Genomic DNA, 18,809 nt, shown 5'->3' on the forward strand with positions numbered 1-18,809 from the left:
TTTAGGTTAGAAGACTCCACTGTAGATTTTGCTCTGGGAGATAGAAGGATAGGAAAAGTCCCAAGGGAAAGAAGCCAGGGAAAAAGTTAAGGTTGGAGAGAGAAAATACATAGTGAGATCATACCATCAACATCAACTACTACTAGTTTGAACTAATTATAAAATCAACAGATAAGATACACAAATGCACACAAAAACAAAACACATACAACACAAATGAGTCACACAAGCAAACACATGCGCTCATGCTTACAGTTGGCTGTGATTTCCTTCCAGTTTGGATTGATAAACTGCTAAAGCTGAAGGTGAGGCAGTGCCTCCAACAATTTGGGACCTAATGATTGAACGTTTATTTGCAAATTCATACAAGGACTCCAAGGACTTGCAACACCCACAAATACACACATTAATGTCTCTAAAATGTTGCAAATTAACCAACGTTTTTTTTTTTTTCAGAAAAGCTGTTGCCAAATTATGCTCAACAGTCTTTCCCGGATTTTTTTTTTTTTTTTCTCACCAGGCTTTTCTCAAGAGAGAAAACCTGAAGTTTTGCCAGGTTACCAGCCAATCTGACCAATGACACGCCACTTGACCCTTCTCTCGGCCAATGCCCTGTCTCCAACAACCGGCTGGGCCCCAGCTGGCCAATTAGCTCGCCTCTTAGTGTGGAGCGCGGCCAATGAAAAGCCCCGGGAGACTTCTGTTCATCTGAACTCACAGATGGGAGGACAGAGAGGGGGGAGAAGAAGGGGGGAGGAAGAGAGGAAGAGTGTGCATGTGTGTATGTGTGTGTGTGAGAGAGAAAGAGAGGGGGTGTGAGGGACTTGGCCTGAATTCCCAAACACTATTGAGACATCTTCACTGAAGAGGTTGGCTAGTTTTGAGTTAGCAGTTGGAAACAAATCTCTCCATTACAAAGCGACCAATAGGAGAATCCCAATGCTAGTAAAAGAAATAAAAAGGAAACCAAACGGCAAACGAACTAGATTTTAAGGCTACCATGTTTGACTTTTCAACACAGGAAGTTTCCTGCAAAAGCTTTTAGTCGACAACTGGCAAATAACACATTTAATCTCTTAAGTGAGTGTTTTTCATCACATTGTAGTTCTAGTCAAATTAAAACTAGGCTCTAATGTGCAGTAGTTTGTGGTTGTGATTGTTATTATGGATGTGTTAAAAACAGCAGAGGTTCAGATCCGACTCAAATTACTTTATTTTCTTGATCACTTTCCTTTTTTTAATCTCAGCTTTACTTTAAAATGAATAAAAATCACCAAGGCAGGCCACTGTTTTCCTGTCCATTAAGCTTAATTTAATGAAGAACACTCACAAGTGAAGTTGGCAAACTGTGAAAATGGGAGTATTAAATTGAAAGGCCTATGTTACTGGGCTGGGGGAAAACATTTCAGTGAGCTGTCCGGAGAAAAAAAACAAAAAAAAACACAAAATGCAGGGCAGAGTGGAACTTGAAATGTTTTCTCTGCCTCACTAGTTACACTGATTTGGAGTGAAAATTCTCTAAGCATTTTGGCAGTATGTCTACTTTTTATCAGAAAAAAAACATTAAGTGAAACTGACTTTCTTTCAGTCAGCATTTTGGACAGCTGTATTGAAATGCCATAGTTACATAAGCTCCCCCTCTTCTCAATATCTCAGCGTGTGACTTGAATTTCCTCTCTATTACAGTACAACTTTCCCTGACAAATACTCTCTCCCCCCGCTCCCCCCCCTCTTTAAAGATAAGACTTTCTCTCCAGACATCTCTCTCATTCGCAATTTAGGTTTGCTTTATTAGCATGACATGAAAGTTTGTCTGCGCTGACGAAGCATTCGAGAAAAAAGTGATAAATAAAACAAATATATAGAGAAATGTGTAATAATATGAATTAATAAAGTAAACAGAAAATGTATACGTGGTATGTTTGTATTTATACTTTCATATATGAATCTCTGTGCAAAATGTATATTATACAAACATACAGCATCCATGCAAAGTGATAAATCTACATAAGACAAGTCATACACACAGTATACACACATACCTAGACAAAGCTGTGTGTGTATGTATGTTTGCCTGTTGGCTTCCTTCTCAAAGCTTGAACAGAAGTCATGTGTGCTAAATCCAGATTCCATAAATCAACATCAAGAAGACCGAAGATCTATAAATAAAAGGAAACACACCTCTACATACACATGGCACACACAAAGATAAACACACGACCATGTTTTCCTACCTGCATGCTGTGACCTCCACATTATTCCAAGGCATTATTTTCCATTTTAATCATCCATCCGTTTTCATTACCTGTTTGTAGTGCCACAGGGCTAACACATACAGACAAACAACTTTTATTTTATTTAGTAACTTTCTCATGCTGAGAAGAATTCCTGATATTGACCAGAACTAACACTACAAATGTATGTTAAAATATACAGTTAGAAGAAGGTTTAACAAGAAGTTCAAAAGGCGTGTTTGTGTTGCTGATGTTCCTCAACATCTTCCTCTCCCCGGCTGGCTTTTCAACACACTCTTTTTTCAGTTTCTCTGTGTGACTCTCCATCTCTCCCCCCCCTCCCTCCCCTCACTCAGCCTCTTTTGACATCTCATCTTCTCAGACCTGCTTATTGTGAAACTCACTGACTTTTACTACAGTATCTCTCTCAACCTCTCCCTCTCTCTCTCTTTTTCCCCTCTCCTTCTCTCCATCCCTCAGTATTTCTTATCTACCAGATGACTCACCATATTTCAACGTCAGATATTTTCTCTCCCAGAAGCTCAAGAGCTGCATGCCGCTTTAAGAATCGCTGACAATCTCCAAATACACATACGCGCGCACGCCGTATATCCTCGCTTGCTCTTAAGTGTGTATATAGTGTGCGCTCCCACATACACAGGTACACATATTTGACACTTACAGGTGTGTATATCCCCGACAACACAGCTGAACCAACAATCTAGAAAAACATGTGCACACACATGAACAAACACATACTCACACACACACAGACACACACAGCAGTTGGCTATCTGTCCTGTCCACAGTGCAGTGGCCAGTGCTGATAACACTCTCCATTGGACCAAAACCTATCGCTCTTTACACACATACCTGGACAAGACTTTGTGTGTGTGTGTCTATGTGTATATTTGCCTGTTGGCATCTTTCTCAAAGCCTGAATAGAAGTCATGAGGGCTAAATAGACATCTAGATTTGATAAAATGTAACGACATCAATACCCATGAGCAATACCTGAAGGCAAAACACACACACACTCACTCACTCACAGATAAACACACACATCCTTGGCCGCAACCACGGAAAGGTTTTCCAGGAATGTGACCTCTACATAATAAAATCTATTATTCCAACAGTTTTTGCCAACAGCACTGCAACAAAAGAGGCTTTCACGCTAGATTAAAGGATAATTTCTATTTCTGCATGTGATATTGATATGGCCCTTTGCTGAATATCCCTAAGAACCAGATAAAAATGCATGCAGGGCTTGAAATTCCAGAAGCGATTGCCATTGTGTGTGTCCGCTCATTAAAAATGTACTGTACATGCCATCCTTTTAATAATAAATGTGAATAAAATGAATAAAGAAGAAAAAGAGAAGTTTGAATGTCTTTAGCCACACTAACAGTAGTAAACATGGGCAGTGATGCACTGGATATTGTTTTATCCAAGGCATTTTTTCACTAAAATGCTAATTAAGTTTTACTTTCAACCGGGACGAGCTAGGGGTCAGTTGGAAGTAACATTAGCTGCTAACGCTAGTGTTAAAGTTCCTGTCTGTAACTTTTCTGTTTCTCCCAACATATTTTACGATACCGGTGCACTTTTTGAAGAATGCAAATGTAAACGACAGGCAGTGGTAAACACGGTGGTATCCGCATTTCTTTCAGTCTGTGAATTTGGGGTGTGATTGGGTCAATATCACGGCAGCAGGAGAGGGGTTGGGTTGCACTCATACACACTCACAGAGGCTACAGGCACAGTGCAGAGAGAGAGAGATAGACAGGGGACTTTGGGATGATCGTTTGTTGACAGCTGAATCGTTTTTATCCAAATTTTGCGCGTCATTTGGGTTGGATCTGTGGTTGTTTATCAATGTAGCCAAATCTCTGACTCTTGTATTGGTTTTCCAATACATATCAGTTAATCTTTATACCAATACTTTGGACTATGGGAGGAAACCGGAACACCCAGAAGAAAACTATGCAAGCACATATCCCTCTCGCTGTGAGGAAACATTCCACCCTGAAACTCTAATTTCTTGTGGAAAATCAATTATTGTCTTTGTACTTATATTAAGACTTTTCTAAATCACCTCAATACACTCGTACTTTTTTTTTTCCTACAGGCTGAATGTAACACATTTTAACTGTGCAATGACATGCTGTGCTGCAATCATACACCTTTGTACTGCATCCTCACATCATGTTGTAACTGTGCTGAGATATTATGGTCATAAATTGAAGCCTCCACCCTCAAACTGAGCTGTATCGTCCTGGTAAACTGATTGAATCGACATACATGGTAATGCAGGTGGCTTGAGCAGAAGGGGTTTTAATAGAAGGCTTGTTATGTTCACCTTGTGTTACTTTTTAATACTTAGTCATAGTCTCTGCAGCTGAGTTTACATTTCTGTTTGTATCGATGTAACACGTAGCAACCTTGCCGTGTTGTCAGAGCCATAATGAAGTGAGTCAAGCTGTGCTGTTACGGCAAACACAACATTTCTGCTGTTGTTTTACACTTAGAGCTTTCCGACAACAAAACACAGGAAGGCCTTTATTGAAGAGCAGCTACTGGAAATGAAGCCTAAACTTGGCTAGGCACCAACAGCTAACTCCTTGTTTGACAAAACATATTAACTTTCGTTTTGACTATTTGAAAATGAATCATCAATATTACAAGAGAGGCATTGTAAAAGAGACATTAAGCAAAAGGTTTACTCTTCTTCTTGTAATGTGCAACAACTGTAATCAAGCACAGTAAACTTTTATAAAGGTTACAGACTGATATGCAGAGAATTAAATCATGGAATAAAGACTTCTTCCAGTTTGACCTGTATGATAAATTATGTCTGTCATCCTGGGACCCAGGCACAAACATCTTACTGAAGTAGTCATGAGGGGACCCGATGACCACAGATCCATTAAGAGTTCTGGATCTTGACCTTAACTTTATGAGTCCAGACTGTAGGGAATCATGCATGTTAAAAACAGATAATAAGTCATGACATGTTGATTCATTCTGACCTTCTGGCAGACAGAAGACACAAATCACATATGCCAGTGAGGGAGGTCTGTGTATGTAATAGAAAATATGAGCATTCAGACATGCTTCCATACGTCTCTGTTAAAGTGAGATCATGCGTTCATACTTGCATGCATTGTGTGTGTCTGTCTCGGCATGGGGTGGATGTATGTTTTCATCCTTTCATTCTATTTTGTGTGTATGTATGTGTGAGTGTGTGTGTGTGTTTGTGTGTGTGTCCAACAGACGTTTAGCGGTCATCAGACCAGCCAGGCACCAGTCCCAGACAGCGAGGTCAGAGTCATTCACTAATCATATTAACATTCCTCCATAATGACACAATGCATAACTCTCCCTTTTCAGTCTTTTTTCTCTCTCTCTCTCTCTCTCCCTCCATCCATCTGCTTCACTCATGCTTTCTGTTTCAACCCCTCCTTTCATTGCTATGTTTCTTTCTTGATTTTTATCTACATCACCACCTCTTTCTTTTTAACTGTTATGTTCATCTCTGACGTTAAGCGGTTTGCTCATTTGTTGACTTTACTCCTGTGTGCTTTTCTGAATTTTCCCTCTGTTCTTCCTCACATTAAATTCCATCTTGTCTTTCTTTCTTTCTATCTCCCTTCTTTCTTCTCAAATGACTTGCTTCCTTGTGGATCCAGCAGTAGGTCCCCAATTTAATCCTGAGGGCACATAATTAGGGGAAATGATTAGTACCTTGTAGAAAGGGGAGACAGTAGGTGTTGAATTTAGAGTTGGTCATGGTTGGACATTTATTTTACAGACTTTCTTTAAAAAATCTATTATTTATTTTATTATTTTTAGCCATTTCCCTTCATCTTTTCTAATTTAAAATAAAATAAAGGTCACGACTATTGTCTACAACTGTGTTTGATTAGGTTTATTTAAAGTCAACACAGTGGATTTCATATTTGCACTTTGATAGAATGAAAACAGAAAATAATAAAGTTACACATAATGAAAGAACTATGCCTTTCTATCTGTTCGTAAGAAGAAAAAGGTTCATTCTGCAAGTCACAACTTCTTCGGACTTACTGGATAAACACTGATTTCTAATCATAAAAACCAGTGAAGTTCCATCAGTGCAGTTAGTGGTGATCCAGACCAAAAACAGTTACCACGGTGGAAACAATGTCATGTTTTGTTGCGACGACTGAAAGGTAAATTGTAGGAATATTATGCTCTAATTACAAAGAAATCCACCAGGAATATGTGCTTGCATGTATGTGATTGGCCGATGCAACACCTTGCTGTATGACTCCACATTACGTTGCAGCAGAAGTTGAGCCTGATTTAACTTTTTTTTTTCCAGAGCTCTCTGCGTTGGTACTGCTATACTACGCCCACAGGGCAGAAGTGTGCTCAGTTTTGTGTTGCTTTACGCATTTTTATTTGCTTAGACAATGTGTGTGTATGTGCGTAAGGGGATCTCTATCAACACCAGGTTTTCTTCTACTGTTCTCCAGCCAAATCAAATGGAGGCTGTGTGGCTTGGCTTGGACCGGTCTGACTCAAAATAGTTATGCGTTTGGCTTGATGCTCTGCAGCAGTGGCTCTAGTTGCTTTCATATGAGCTTGCAGTTAACTCCTCACTGCACACATGCATACACACACACGCATATAATCATACTTTTCTGGAAGCTACCATTGCAGGTTTTTTGAGTATTCCTCAAACACACACCACATTAATGCATACACCCACACGCTCGATCTGGGTCAGTCAGTGTGAATGATTTAACTGTTAATGGCTCCAAATCTCGGACGATAAGTCAGTCGTTAATTGCTCCAGTCAGTCATAACTACCGAACCTTGCTGAAGATTACCTCATGACTCAGTGTGTGTGTGTGTGTGTGTGTGTGAGAGAGTGAGAGTTTGGCTAAGTGGCGCAGTGGTCCATGGGGACTGAAAAGAGACAGAAAAAGACCGTAGGAGAGACAGAGGAACAATAAATGTCTGACCATGAGTGTATCTCTATTATTGACTGAGACAGTGAGAGGATGTATATCATAGCTGTGTGTGTGTGTGTCTCTGTGTGTGTGTGTGTCTGCGTGTGTCTATGATAGTCCCAGTAGACGCAGCCATGTGTCTGGGTCCACTGAGTCGGCACTGATCCCATCTTGTCTGACTTGGGGATTATAACCTCCTGACCTGCTGCTAGGGGTTCACACATACACACACACACACACACACACATGCAAACACACCTTAGTGAGTGCTGGACCTCCCTTACATCACTTATATCTGTTACATTACTAACATAAGGCTAGACAGGTAAGAAGATAGAGAAAAGAGGAGGCAAAAGAGAGCGATAAAACATAAGCTGTTGACGAGTGAGGGAGTGAGACAGAGCAGTAGGATAAAGATAAAAGAGGGAGGAGAAGATAAAGTAATGATTGAGGAAGGGAGACATGGAAGAATGTTAAGTAATATTCAAAGTGCATTAATTGTTTGCTTTAATGCTAATATTTTAACTTGTAGAAGCTGTACAGTAAAAATGCTTCACACTAAAAAAGGAAAGCTTGTCAAATGTAGAATATCTGTTCTCTGATTGCTTTGAATTTGCCTCTCCCCTCTTCCCACTTATTTTCTCTGGTCTTGATCCCTCCCTCTTTCATTCTCGCAGTTGCTCTGGATCATCAGGGTAAGCCCAGTTTCCTTTCTGTTCCATTAGATTCAGCACATTTGTACCGTTCCAATACTTGTCCTTATAAGGCCAGAATGAGTAACAGCGTCGGGCTCAATCCCATGATCGCACAGGAAGCACCACCATCTGACTGCAAAGTATGTATTTGTCTGCAGATGCGTGACTATGTACATGTGTGCCCGTGTGTGTGTGTGTGTGTGTCCGATCATGTATTATTGTGTGTTTGTGTGCCTCTCGGGGCGATGCTGTCTGTGTCACTCCTGAGCCACGTAACCTTTGCAAAATAGCTTATCTTAGTCATTCTGATCTCTACTTCAAAAGAATCTGACATTCTTTATTAGTGTATCATTCATTTCTTCATCCAGTCAGTCATTCTTGTATTCACTGAAGCCAACAAGGGAAGTGCAGGTCTTACCCTGCTGTTTCTGGAATAATGCTGATTTGTTAGATGATAAATTTACTTTGGATGTCTCCTGAGTCGCTAGAAACTAAACCTTATCCAATTTGCGCAATGGGTAAAATTTGTAATGTTATTCAATCTTAGTCTAATCTGTCAACAAAGTAAATAAAGGGCCTTTTCTGCAAAAAAAAAAAAAAAATGCTTAGCACAGGGAAAGTCCACACAGTCGAAAAGTCTCTCTTGTACAACTGAGCAGCAGTTAAATATAAGTTCATTACACTTAGGCTGCATTCAGACAGAGAACGAGAGAGAGAGAAAATGAGATAATATGATCCAAAGGTTTTAGTAACACCAATGTTTTTTTCCATGGGAAAACCTGTGGTTCAGTGTTAGCACTTGGCAGAAACATGTGTGTGCATGTTTGAGTGTGCACATGTGCTTTAAGTGTGCATGCCTATGTGTTAGCATGCTGGCTTTCTGAGGCTGCTTGCGTGTGTCTATGTGCATATGCGTGCATACACATGTGTGTGTGTGTGTGTGCTGATTGAGCAAAAAAAAAAAAATCACATATTAGACTCCTTTGTAATGCATCGCCTTCAAATCAGAAGCACAGAAATGCAGTCTGTGAGTGTGTGTTTGCTGCCAGCAGTGCAGTCTTTGGTGATTGGGTGATGTGGTTCAGTATATTCCAGTGGATTTATGGTCACCCAGAACTGGCATTAATAATGGAGACTGGAGAAATATGGCCTTACTTGGTACAGTCTGCACGCTGAAGAGCAAAACTCTTCACTTATTCTCCTTTTCTCTCTTTGGTTCTAAAACTCTGCTTTTGCACTTGTTCTGACTACTATATTCACATGTGTGTAATACATGTACTGTTCTTTTATCAATATTTCCATCCTCCTCTCTGTCGAAGTGATTGAATGCAGTGACAGGACGATATAGCATGTATAAATGGACAGACTTATCAATCCTCTCCACCAACCCAATCAACAATATTTCATTCCCCAATGTCATATTTAATAGAAAAATAATGATGTACCTCTTACTGGAGAGGGAGGAATGGGAAACAGAGAGGTTTAGAGAGAGAGAGAAAAAAAAATTCTGAGAGAACATGAACCAGACTGAATGTGATGGAAAACTAAATTAAAATAGAGTAAGAGAGAATGGATTGAGAGAGAGCTGAAAAACATTTTTATGTAGAGCGCAAACAACTCTCTTAACCCTGTCTGTAATAACAAAGAGCAACACTCAGCTACAAGGTTTACTGCGGTCTCTTTCTACCAATAGAGAGTTGGGGTTCGATCCCCTGCCTGTCCACCTATAAAACACCCAAGGTAGCATGGCCATTTCTATTTTATAATGGCTGAAATCACATGAACAGTTTGGAGGTCATGAAGGAGTGGGTTATGTGAGTCTGTATATGTGTGTGTGTGTGTGTGTGTGTGTGTGTGTAAAGAGGGAGGGCAGAGGGGCTTTGTCTGCCCAAGCATGGTTATAAAATGACAAATATCTAATTATCTGCCAAAATATCCAATTTTGGAGGTTTTGCTGCATATTTATAAGGCTTACATTTACAGCACTATTCTGACAGGAATTTTTTTCCAAGCAGAACCTGTAATTGGAATTATTACCCATGATGGCTGATTTATGTACACAACCAACTGCACCGGCACAGTCAGAAAGTATTAAGGGCAATGAAGCATTTAGGTTGTGTTGGCTCTGTAATCCACCATGTCCCCCAGTTTTAGGGGATAGAAAGTAACTAAATTTCTTCCAAACCAAAAAAAACAAACCTTAAATCCCTTAAAGGTAAATTCAGTGATTCTAATCCAATACACTTTTTGTCCAATTCAGTGATTATCTCCTCATGGTTGCTAGCTGTCCATTCTGTGTGTGCACTGTGTTCATACTCAGTACTGGCTCTGTAAACGAGCATGTAAACACAGTGACGCAGAGCGAGCCACGCAACACTATTCCAATTCACATAGAAAGCCTTTTCTCATGGCACAAATACACTTCCATTTTATTAAATGTATCAATCCACACCGAATCCGAAACCCACCACTTTGTTTTGTTTTTTAACGCCCTGAGTCTGTTTCTGTCGCGTTTAGTGAAGCGTAATCTGAGCAGACAGCTGTTTAAATCACACAAATATCCCGCTGTATATGCATTTTGAACTTTTTAACCGCATCAATGAATCAATAAATACAATTCGATTTCATCCCGCCGAGCTGACATACAAACTCTTTTTGGTTCAGTGAACGTCTGCTGTCAGTCAGCCTGTTGAAGGCGGTTTGGCTGGCTGCTGTCCTCTCGGCTCCCCAGGAGCTGCAGCTGACAGACGGCCGCTTCCGTGGACAGAGACGATGAACGCAGGTCGAGTGAGAAGTGGGGAGGCCGCAGAGAGGCAGAAAGTGTGGATCGACTGTTGTGCTCACATGAGGCCGAATTTTTTCTGCTGTGATAATATGTGAGAGGAACAGAAGTGACTCTACAGCTGACACACTCTAGATTCCACCATGTTTCTCTTTTGGTTGTCGCCATGGCAATACACGTCCATGAATTTGGGGGGGGGGGGGGAGCGCTGCTGAAGGAGCACCAAGGGACGAGTGTATTTGTTTGGGTGTTTTGTTCAAATATCAACAATCTTTCTCCAGAATGACTGACTCTACCTTTAAATCCCATTCAATTAACAGCTGGATGAAACAGCCCTGAGCAGCCGTTTATACCTTAGGGGTTGTTTTAGCACAAGAGGCTGCATCGGTGGGGGTGTGTTGTTTAAGGTGAGACATGAAATACAATCCAGTTTGAGTAACAGATCCATGAATTAGAAGGATTATCAGATGCCAAAACACTGCACAGTGGTTTATAATACTCTGAGATGGGATTTTACAACTCTGGAAAGTTATCACGGCAGCAAATATTTTATCTTTTGTCGCAACGATCGCAAGATACACTGTAGAAATACTGCCTTCATTTTACAAGGTAATCTCCCAGAAATGTGCACAACTCTGATTTACCACCGCAAACAAGTTGTGGAGGTCGCATTGCAGCAAAATACGACTGGACTGTCCTTATTCAAAATGATTGAGGGCAAGGCAAGATGATTTTATTTATATAGCACATTTCATTACAGCTTTACACACACACACACACACACACACACACAATAACTAAGTAGCTACGAGCGCCTTCACCAGATCTGGATTTTTGAGTGAAGGGGGAATTTAATCAAACCATAACAAAGTAAGAACCTGCAATGAAGATCTTCAATAGTGAGAGTGCAACTGTGAAAATATCAAAGATTAGATTTCACAGTTTTTCAATGAAGAGTGGAATACACATCTTCCCCAATGCCAGAAATACTACATATTCATGGCACAGAGTTCCAAAAACAGCATTTCCCCACTCACAACCGTTTCCCATTTATATATCAGTAGGGGAGAGGTCCTCGTGAGGGTGTATCTGGTGTACTAGAAAATGTCACTACAAAAGGTAATTCATCTATTCAACATAACACAGAAGCAACACAATAAGACGAGCTGATTCTTTTACAGGATAAAGGTCCAAGACAAAACCTGAGAAATGCTGGGAAAAAATGTTTACCCCGAAGAACCAGATCCCTCACCTTAATTCACCCTGGTGGACTCTGTGCAGTGCCACTGTTTTACTCTGCTTTTTACAGCATGGAAAAACAGTGTTCGTTGTTAGTCATGGGTCTCAGTGGGTGACTAATATACCCACATGCACACAGATCATGGCACTAAATTGTCTTATCATTGTGAAAAGGCTCTCTGTCTTAACTCAAGTCAATACCTTGTGTCAGTGTCCCAGTATGTATGATCTCTTTTAGTTTTTGTCTGTGTTTAAAGATGGTGTCAAGATCATTAAAAGGGAAGCTGTGAAGCTGTGAACATTAGAGTCTGTTTACAGGTCTTGGGGAGTACTACTGCATATGCAAAAAAAAAAAAAAGGTTATATAAGGATTTGTGGCTCCAGAAGTAACTGCACAATATCTGATAAACTGCCTCAACTGATGTCACAAGTTTGAAATTGAAAAAAAAAAAGGGGGGATGTGCAGCTTGAGGCTATCAGTTCAAGGCTAAATTAGCTGCTACTAGCATAACACACCCAAATCTCTGACTGGTCGAGTTGCACTGTGGGTAATGTAGTTAGGAAGAATGCATGCTGCATCAATTGTGATTATTTTTTTAATTGTCCACCCTGAGTCTAACAATGTTACAGTGATGCAAGGCTAAACTGGTTGAGTACTCTTTTAAATCATGTTTTCCATATAAGGTTAATTTTACAGAACATTAATGAGCTGAATAACACTGTTACTAAGATTGATGTAAGGCTTTTATGTAAATTCACACTGTGTTGCACACTGTGCGCATGTTGAAGGTATCAGACAAACAAACTCAAAAAGATTTTACAGTTGGTTCAAAGCTGAGTAAGATAAAAATAAGCAGGTTATGGGAATCGCGTGCTGAGATTTTCCCAAATTCTATTGTGAATCACACAATGGTATGCCTGTCTCTAGATGGTAACAGTGACAAGGTTAGGGAGAACATTGGATCCAGTTCAGAGGACTGGAACCTTGAAGCAAAAGACAAAGGGAAACAATCCCAGAAACACACACACACACACACAGCAGAAAGAATATACAAAAAAATGTAGACGCACACACACACAGACGCACACAACTGTCTCAGGATAGGACCGGGCATAGTTCTGACAGTACAGGGAATTCAGTATTAATCAACAGGATATGATACAAGATCCTCTTATAACAGTGCACAGGCAACATTTGGAGGCGGCAAAGATGAGCAATTCTGCTAATGTTAGGTCCAGGAGCATTTAGGTATTTCTGATCTTCACTGCCAATAACAACCAAACTAAATTTGTTCCATACACATGTTGGGAAGCTGTGACTTCTACTTTTAAATGTTGCCTACGCAGGATTATCTTCAGATGAAGAAGGAAAAGAAAAAAAAAAAAAAACGGCTGCTACTGAAACTACAATTCCATGACAACTTTCTTTTGAATGTTAACCACAGGATAAGAGAGGGTAAATTAAAGATTATGGTGTCGAGGGTTACTGCTCTATCTATACCGTTTGATATAGAAAAGTCAAATGTACCAATACCATACATACAGTATGTTAAAAAGGCTGTTGCTATGGTTGACCCAAACACTTTAAAAAGCTGACAAAATGCCCAACTGAACCACAAGCCTTAATTTTCTGGCTGTAATGTTCCAATATAACAGAATAAAGACCATAGCTTATGTTCATTCTTATAAAATCAATGTTATGGGCATGAACATGGCTAAAGGACTGATTTCCAGGCTCTAACCTTCCTTTGCAGAAGCATTGCATGCATGTGTGTATGTGTTTGTGTGAGTAAAAGACGGGTGGAATATCAGATTAGTAAATAAAAACCTTGTGATCGTCTAGTTGAATTCTGTTGGGTCCGATTTCAAAGTGTCTTAGATGGAACGGACGTTATGTCGACTGGAATAAACAAAAAAACTGCAGGGAACAGCTAGCAGCCCCCCGGTATTGAGCTGTAATAGTGGGTATAGAAAACGGTTGAATGGATCAAAAACATAATCACTAATCCACTTAGATGATTTATTCTCGCACTGACTTTTTCGAGCAGACATCCTTCTTCAGTAAGCAAACTGGCACCCTGAAGATAGCAGAGGTGTGCTGTATGACATAAATAAATGCATCACACTTCATTATGTGAATTAATAACACTAATTTACTTTGTTGACATGCTGTCCTCCTAATGATTTTTTACTTTTGAGGATTTGGCACCTAAAGCGGAGCAGAGCATGTTGATTCAGTATTATTTGGATCATGTTACACACTAATAAGACTATACATTTTATATGGAATATTTTTAGCTAATTCTCTTCAACAACTACGCACATTCCAATTATATATTGGTATAATTTCCATGTTAACTAAACTTACTTATTCCTACACATTAGGAGACATAATTATAATATGGACATTATTAAATAATGAACATATACAAATGTCAGCATACGTTTTTAAAAACTGCCTATAGGCTCATTCTATGCCAAGTCTAAAAAAAAGTAATTTAAACCATTTAATCAGAATTGATTTGATCTCTTCCGATGGCTTGATCACATTAGTATCTTAAAGCTGCCACGGGTCGGCATAGCAACACACACACACACACACACACAGTCATGACTAGCTAGCTAGCAAACCATAATGGAGGAGAATTAATGATAAAAGGCAAAAACCTCCAAAATTAGAAATAAGAACAGGACATCCTGTTCAACTTGATCAACACATCTGCCCAATTTGATACCAATCCGTTACCAATCTCTGGCAAAACAAAGCGCCATCACACCATGAACCACCCGAAATTTTAAGCAGACTACCCACTTTGAACACAGAGTAAATGAGCTGAAGTCTTCACTAAAGTCCCAACAGATGCCCTTCAACAAACATAGAGACAAGGAAAAAAAGGCTAAAACAGAGGAGGGCTGAATGAGCTCAACTGGAAGTTCCAAGACAAGACAGGACACACAAGATTAGTGTTGCCAATACATTTAAGGCCAAAGTGGGTCTGTGGACCTTTCAACTGAAAAAAAAAAAAAAAACCCACACTTCCCGCACTCAGATAGACTGGCACAGAATGTGAGAAAAGCTTGTGCTCAACAGTTCTGTGTCCATTTGGATTAAGTGGCAGCACAATTTGACAGGTGTTTTCAGTGATTGCATGAAATGGAGGTCAGTCAAATTCATCACAAATGTCTTTCTTTCAATTGGCAGCGGGGATGTATATGTCATGTTTCAGGATACTTTTTTTTTTTTTTTTTTACTAAATGGTGTGGAAATGGAAATAATTGGACTGCAAAGTGAGACTGAATTGCAAGCCAGGACAAAGGACTTTTGAGGTAGTGGAAAAAATAACCTAACTTCTTGTCTTGTGCACTGAAGTCCACTATAGCTGCACTCATCTTTGACTTTTTGAGACTAGGTGTCTTTATAAATAAGCAGTCCCAGCCAGCACTGAGGGGTTTCAATAGTTTGGAGTGAAGCATTGTATAGTATCTAATAGCGTCTTGACTATTTCCCTTTTGTTGTCATATAGTACAGGCTGTTTTTTTACATGAATCATTTTATAGTATATGTGCGTGAGTGAAAGGCCAAAGGCTAGAAGAAGATAAAGGAAGAAGAGGTGGATGTCAGAAAGGAAAGGAAGGAGCAAATGTTTGCTGTCTTAATCACAATTCCTAAGAGTGAAGAAAGATATGAGTTTTCCGCTTTTTTCCAGTTGATGTACATGGGCAATAATAACCGGACAATAAAGCGAGAAGAGGAAACAGCTTCTTACGTTGGCTCAAAGATCTCTGGAGGAAGTTGATATCAGTCCTGTAACATTAAACATTTGTCATGCAAGTTGGCTAAAAATAAGTTCGTCCACAATCTCCCTGGACAAAAACATATTCACTTATGTGGAATATTTCTTATGGTTGGCTCAAATTCAAACGATAGCGTTATGGTCTGTCGACACCATTAACGCATTATAAATGTATTTTTCAGGCTGTAAACAAAGGCCATTTTTTAAAATAACTGGAATCAGAAGGAAGGCATGGACAGGAAGATAAAGAGGTGAATAACATAATGTAATGCAACAAAGTATGAAAAGAAAAAAAAAAGGTGTAAGCCTAACAAGCTCTTCACAGGATTAACACGTTTAGAGATGAAGCAAAATAAAACTAACAGCACAGTGAAGAGACGGTAGGTTCTTAATCTGAGGTTTCTATACCAACATTTCATTAGTAATTAAATGACTAACTGCAAATGAACACACATATCTAAACTGAAAGTACAGGAAAAACTAGATGAAAGCTTTTCGCTATAATTAAATCCTATAATAAAAGCTGTGTCACACCGCCCACCATAACAATTGGCTTCATACCCTCTGTGTAGGACTGTGTATGAGTGTGTATGTGACAGCAACAGCGCCCTGTTGATTTAGTTCCCCTTCTCCTTAGGGAGAAAGTCTGTTGTTGTCTTCCAAAATACACACACCCACCCACAAGCACACAGTGTACTCACTTGGAAACAAACTTGTGGTGTGGCTTTTGTTGCTTGATAATTGTTTTTAGGCAAACATAATTTTGCTTGAGGAGACAGCTAACCCATAACCATGAATCAATGAGATGGTAATGGACCTATAGGGGGAGGGTGGGGGGGGCACATTCAGGATACTTTGGCAACACTGCAACACTCTCTCTCTCTCTCTCTGTCTGCTTGCCTCGATCCCTCGTCTCGCTCTCTCTCTCCTCTACACTTAAGTTTCCGTTGCTTTTACTTTCATAGTCATTCAACAAATCTACAAAATATATAAAAAAAACTTCTTAAGGAGAAACAAACAAAACAATAAAAGTGAAACTGAATTAGTTTGCTGTCAGCTCACCTCCATAACCAGTATGTTTCCCTCTACAATCCCACAGAAAGCGAGTCAGGTAAATAATCGCCTCTGCTTTAATTAAAAAAATGCTTCATCCCTAATGAGAGGGGCTTGGTAGGTGCTGTGGTGATTGCTACTGGTCTTGTTTTCTTTTGATTTTTATTTCTTTTCCTTTTTTTTTTTTTTTTACTTTCAAATTTCAAACTTAATTTCCACCTCTGAAGCATGCTAATTGCTCTCCCTCAACGCTTTATAAACAACTACAAAGTTTTCTCATTTGGAGGCAGAGAACAGTGTAATGCGTGGCTATCGATTGCAAGGGGGGGGAAAGGAGATTGCCCCTGGCTGGTCACAAACCAAATGACTTTTAGATCTGAATTAAAGTGGGGCGGGTATAAATGTGTGGATACAATGACAAAAGTGCTATATTTCTAAATCATTCAATGTTAATTTCAGTATATGTGTCACATAAAACCACTTCATTACACTCCAAACCTAAAATAAATGGAAAATAAACTACTGTGTGTGACTGCAACTTATGATTTTATCATCAATTAATCTGATTATTTTCTTGATTAATTATTTGGTCTATAAAATATCAGAATAGAGAAAGATACTCATCACTATATTGTGGAAACCCAAGCTGACATCATTAAATTGATCTAAAAACCCACAAATATGACATAGAAATAAGAAATAAGACAAAGAAAAAGCAGAGAAAGCTCATAACTGAGAAGCTAATACCAGAAAATGGAATGTTTGACATTTTTGCTTGAAAAATCGAATTATTAAAACATTTTCCGATTCACTTTCTGTCCAGCTAATCGATTAATAGACTAATTGTTTCGGCTCTACTGCAGAGTTTGGTATGTTTACTACAGGTCTGTCTAGCTGAGGTAAAAAAGTGTAAGGCAACTAATTTAATCCTGTAGTTAAAAATCTTGGTATAATATTTGAGTCCAACTTAAATTTGAATCATTATGGTAAATGGACTGTACTTGTATAGCACCTTTCTAGTCTTCCGACCACTCAAAGCGCTTTTACACTACGAATCACATTCACCCATTCACACACATTCATACGCTGAATGGTACAGGGGCTACAATGCAACCTGCCCATCAGAGGAGATCTAATCATTCACACACTGATGGCACAGCAATCAGGGGCAATTCGGGGTTAAGTATCTTGCCCAAGGACACATCGACATGCGGACTGGAGGAGCCGGGAATGGAACCGCCGATCTTGCCCCAATGTCACTAACTAGTTCAGTCTTATTTTTATCAACTTGAGAATATTTCAGCGATTATGCTGAATGTTTAAGACACTCAGACTGTTCTACCTGCATCTTGATAACTGCAAAGCTCTTTTTACCCGTCTTACTCAAGAAGCCTTCGATAGTGATGTGATGGCACAAAATTACATTAAATTATATGATTTAGCCTTTTTTCACACTCGTTCATTTTAGAATTGATTTTAAAATTTAGACTTTTTGTACTGCCTGGCCTGACACCTAACCACATTACTGAACTGTTCAGATCCTCCAGCAGTGGCCTTTAAGCTTTCCCAGAGTTGAGGCTGAGGACCAGGGGTGATCAAGCATTTTCTGTAAAGGCCCTGAGGCACTGCGATGATCTGCCTGAGGGGATCCATTTCGTTCAATTATTGTCCTCCTTTGAATCACTTCTCAAATCTTTCTTTTATAGCTTACTCCAATTCTGGTTCATTCAGCTCCATATTTGACCTCCTTTTGTTTTACTTTAACAGATAGAAAACTGATATTACAGCGCTGTAATCCTACAGAAGAACAGAGCACTAATATAAGGAGGAGGGATATGGGGTTATAATGATTGCAGTGACTGAAAGTATATGGACTCCAACACAAAATGCTGTGGTAGCTCAATGTTCTTGCAACTAAAAACACCTCTTGCATGTCTTGCTGGACCAGCACCCATCCTGGGATCGCTCTGCTTCCCTGGCTGTCGGCGCCATTTTGTCGGTGAGGTTTTGGAAATCTT

General features: G+C 39.6%; 1 protein-coding gene across 6 annotated transcripts in view; it reads right to left on the minus strand.

The window, feature by feature from the left end:
• The window catches only part of pard3bb (par-3 family cell polarity regulator beta b), a 227,686-nt gene that overhangs the window by 39,632 nt on the left and 169,245 nt on the right, over positions 1-18,809 (minus strand). The window contains exon 24 of one of the 6 annotated variants that reach the window (XM_042425840.1): positions 4,424-5,944. The exons of the other annotated variants lie outside the window; for them this stretch is intronic. Within the exon in view, the coding sequence (XP_042281774.1) occupies positions 5,939-5,944 (6 nt within the window). The 3' untranslated portion in view covers positions 4,424-5,938. Of the gene's footprint in view, positions 1-4,423; positions 5,945-18,809 lie in introns of those variants that run through there. 6 annotated transcript variants of the gene reach the window in all.

This window comes from Thunnus maccoyii, chromosome 11 (genome assembly GCF_910596095.1).
Source record: "Thunnus maccoyii chromosome 11, fThuMac1.1, whole genome shotgun sequence".
In the NCBI taxonomy this organism is placed as follows: Eukaryota; Metazoa; Chordata; class Actinopteri; order Scombriformes; family Scombridae; genus Thunnus; species Thunnus maccoyii.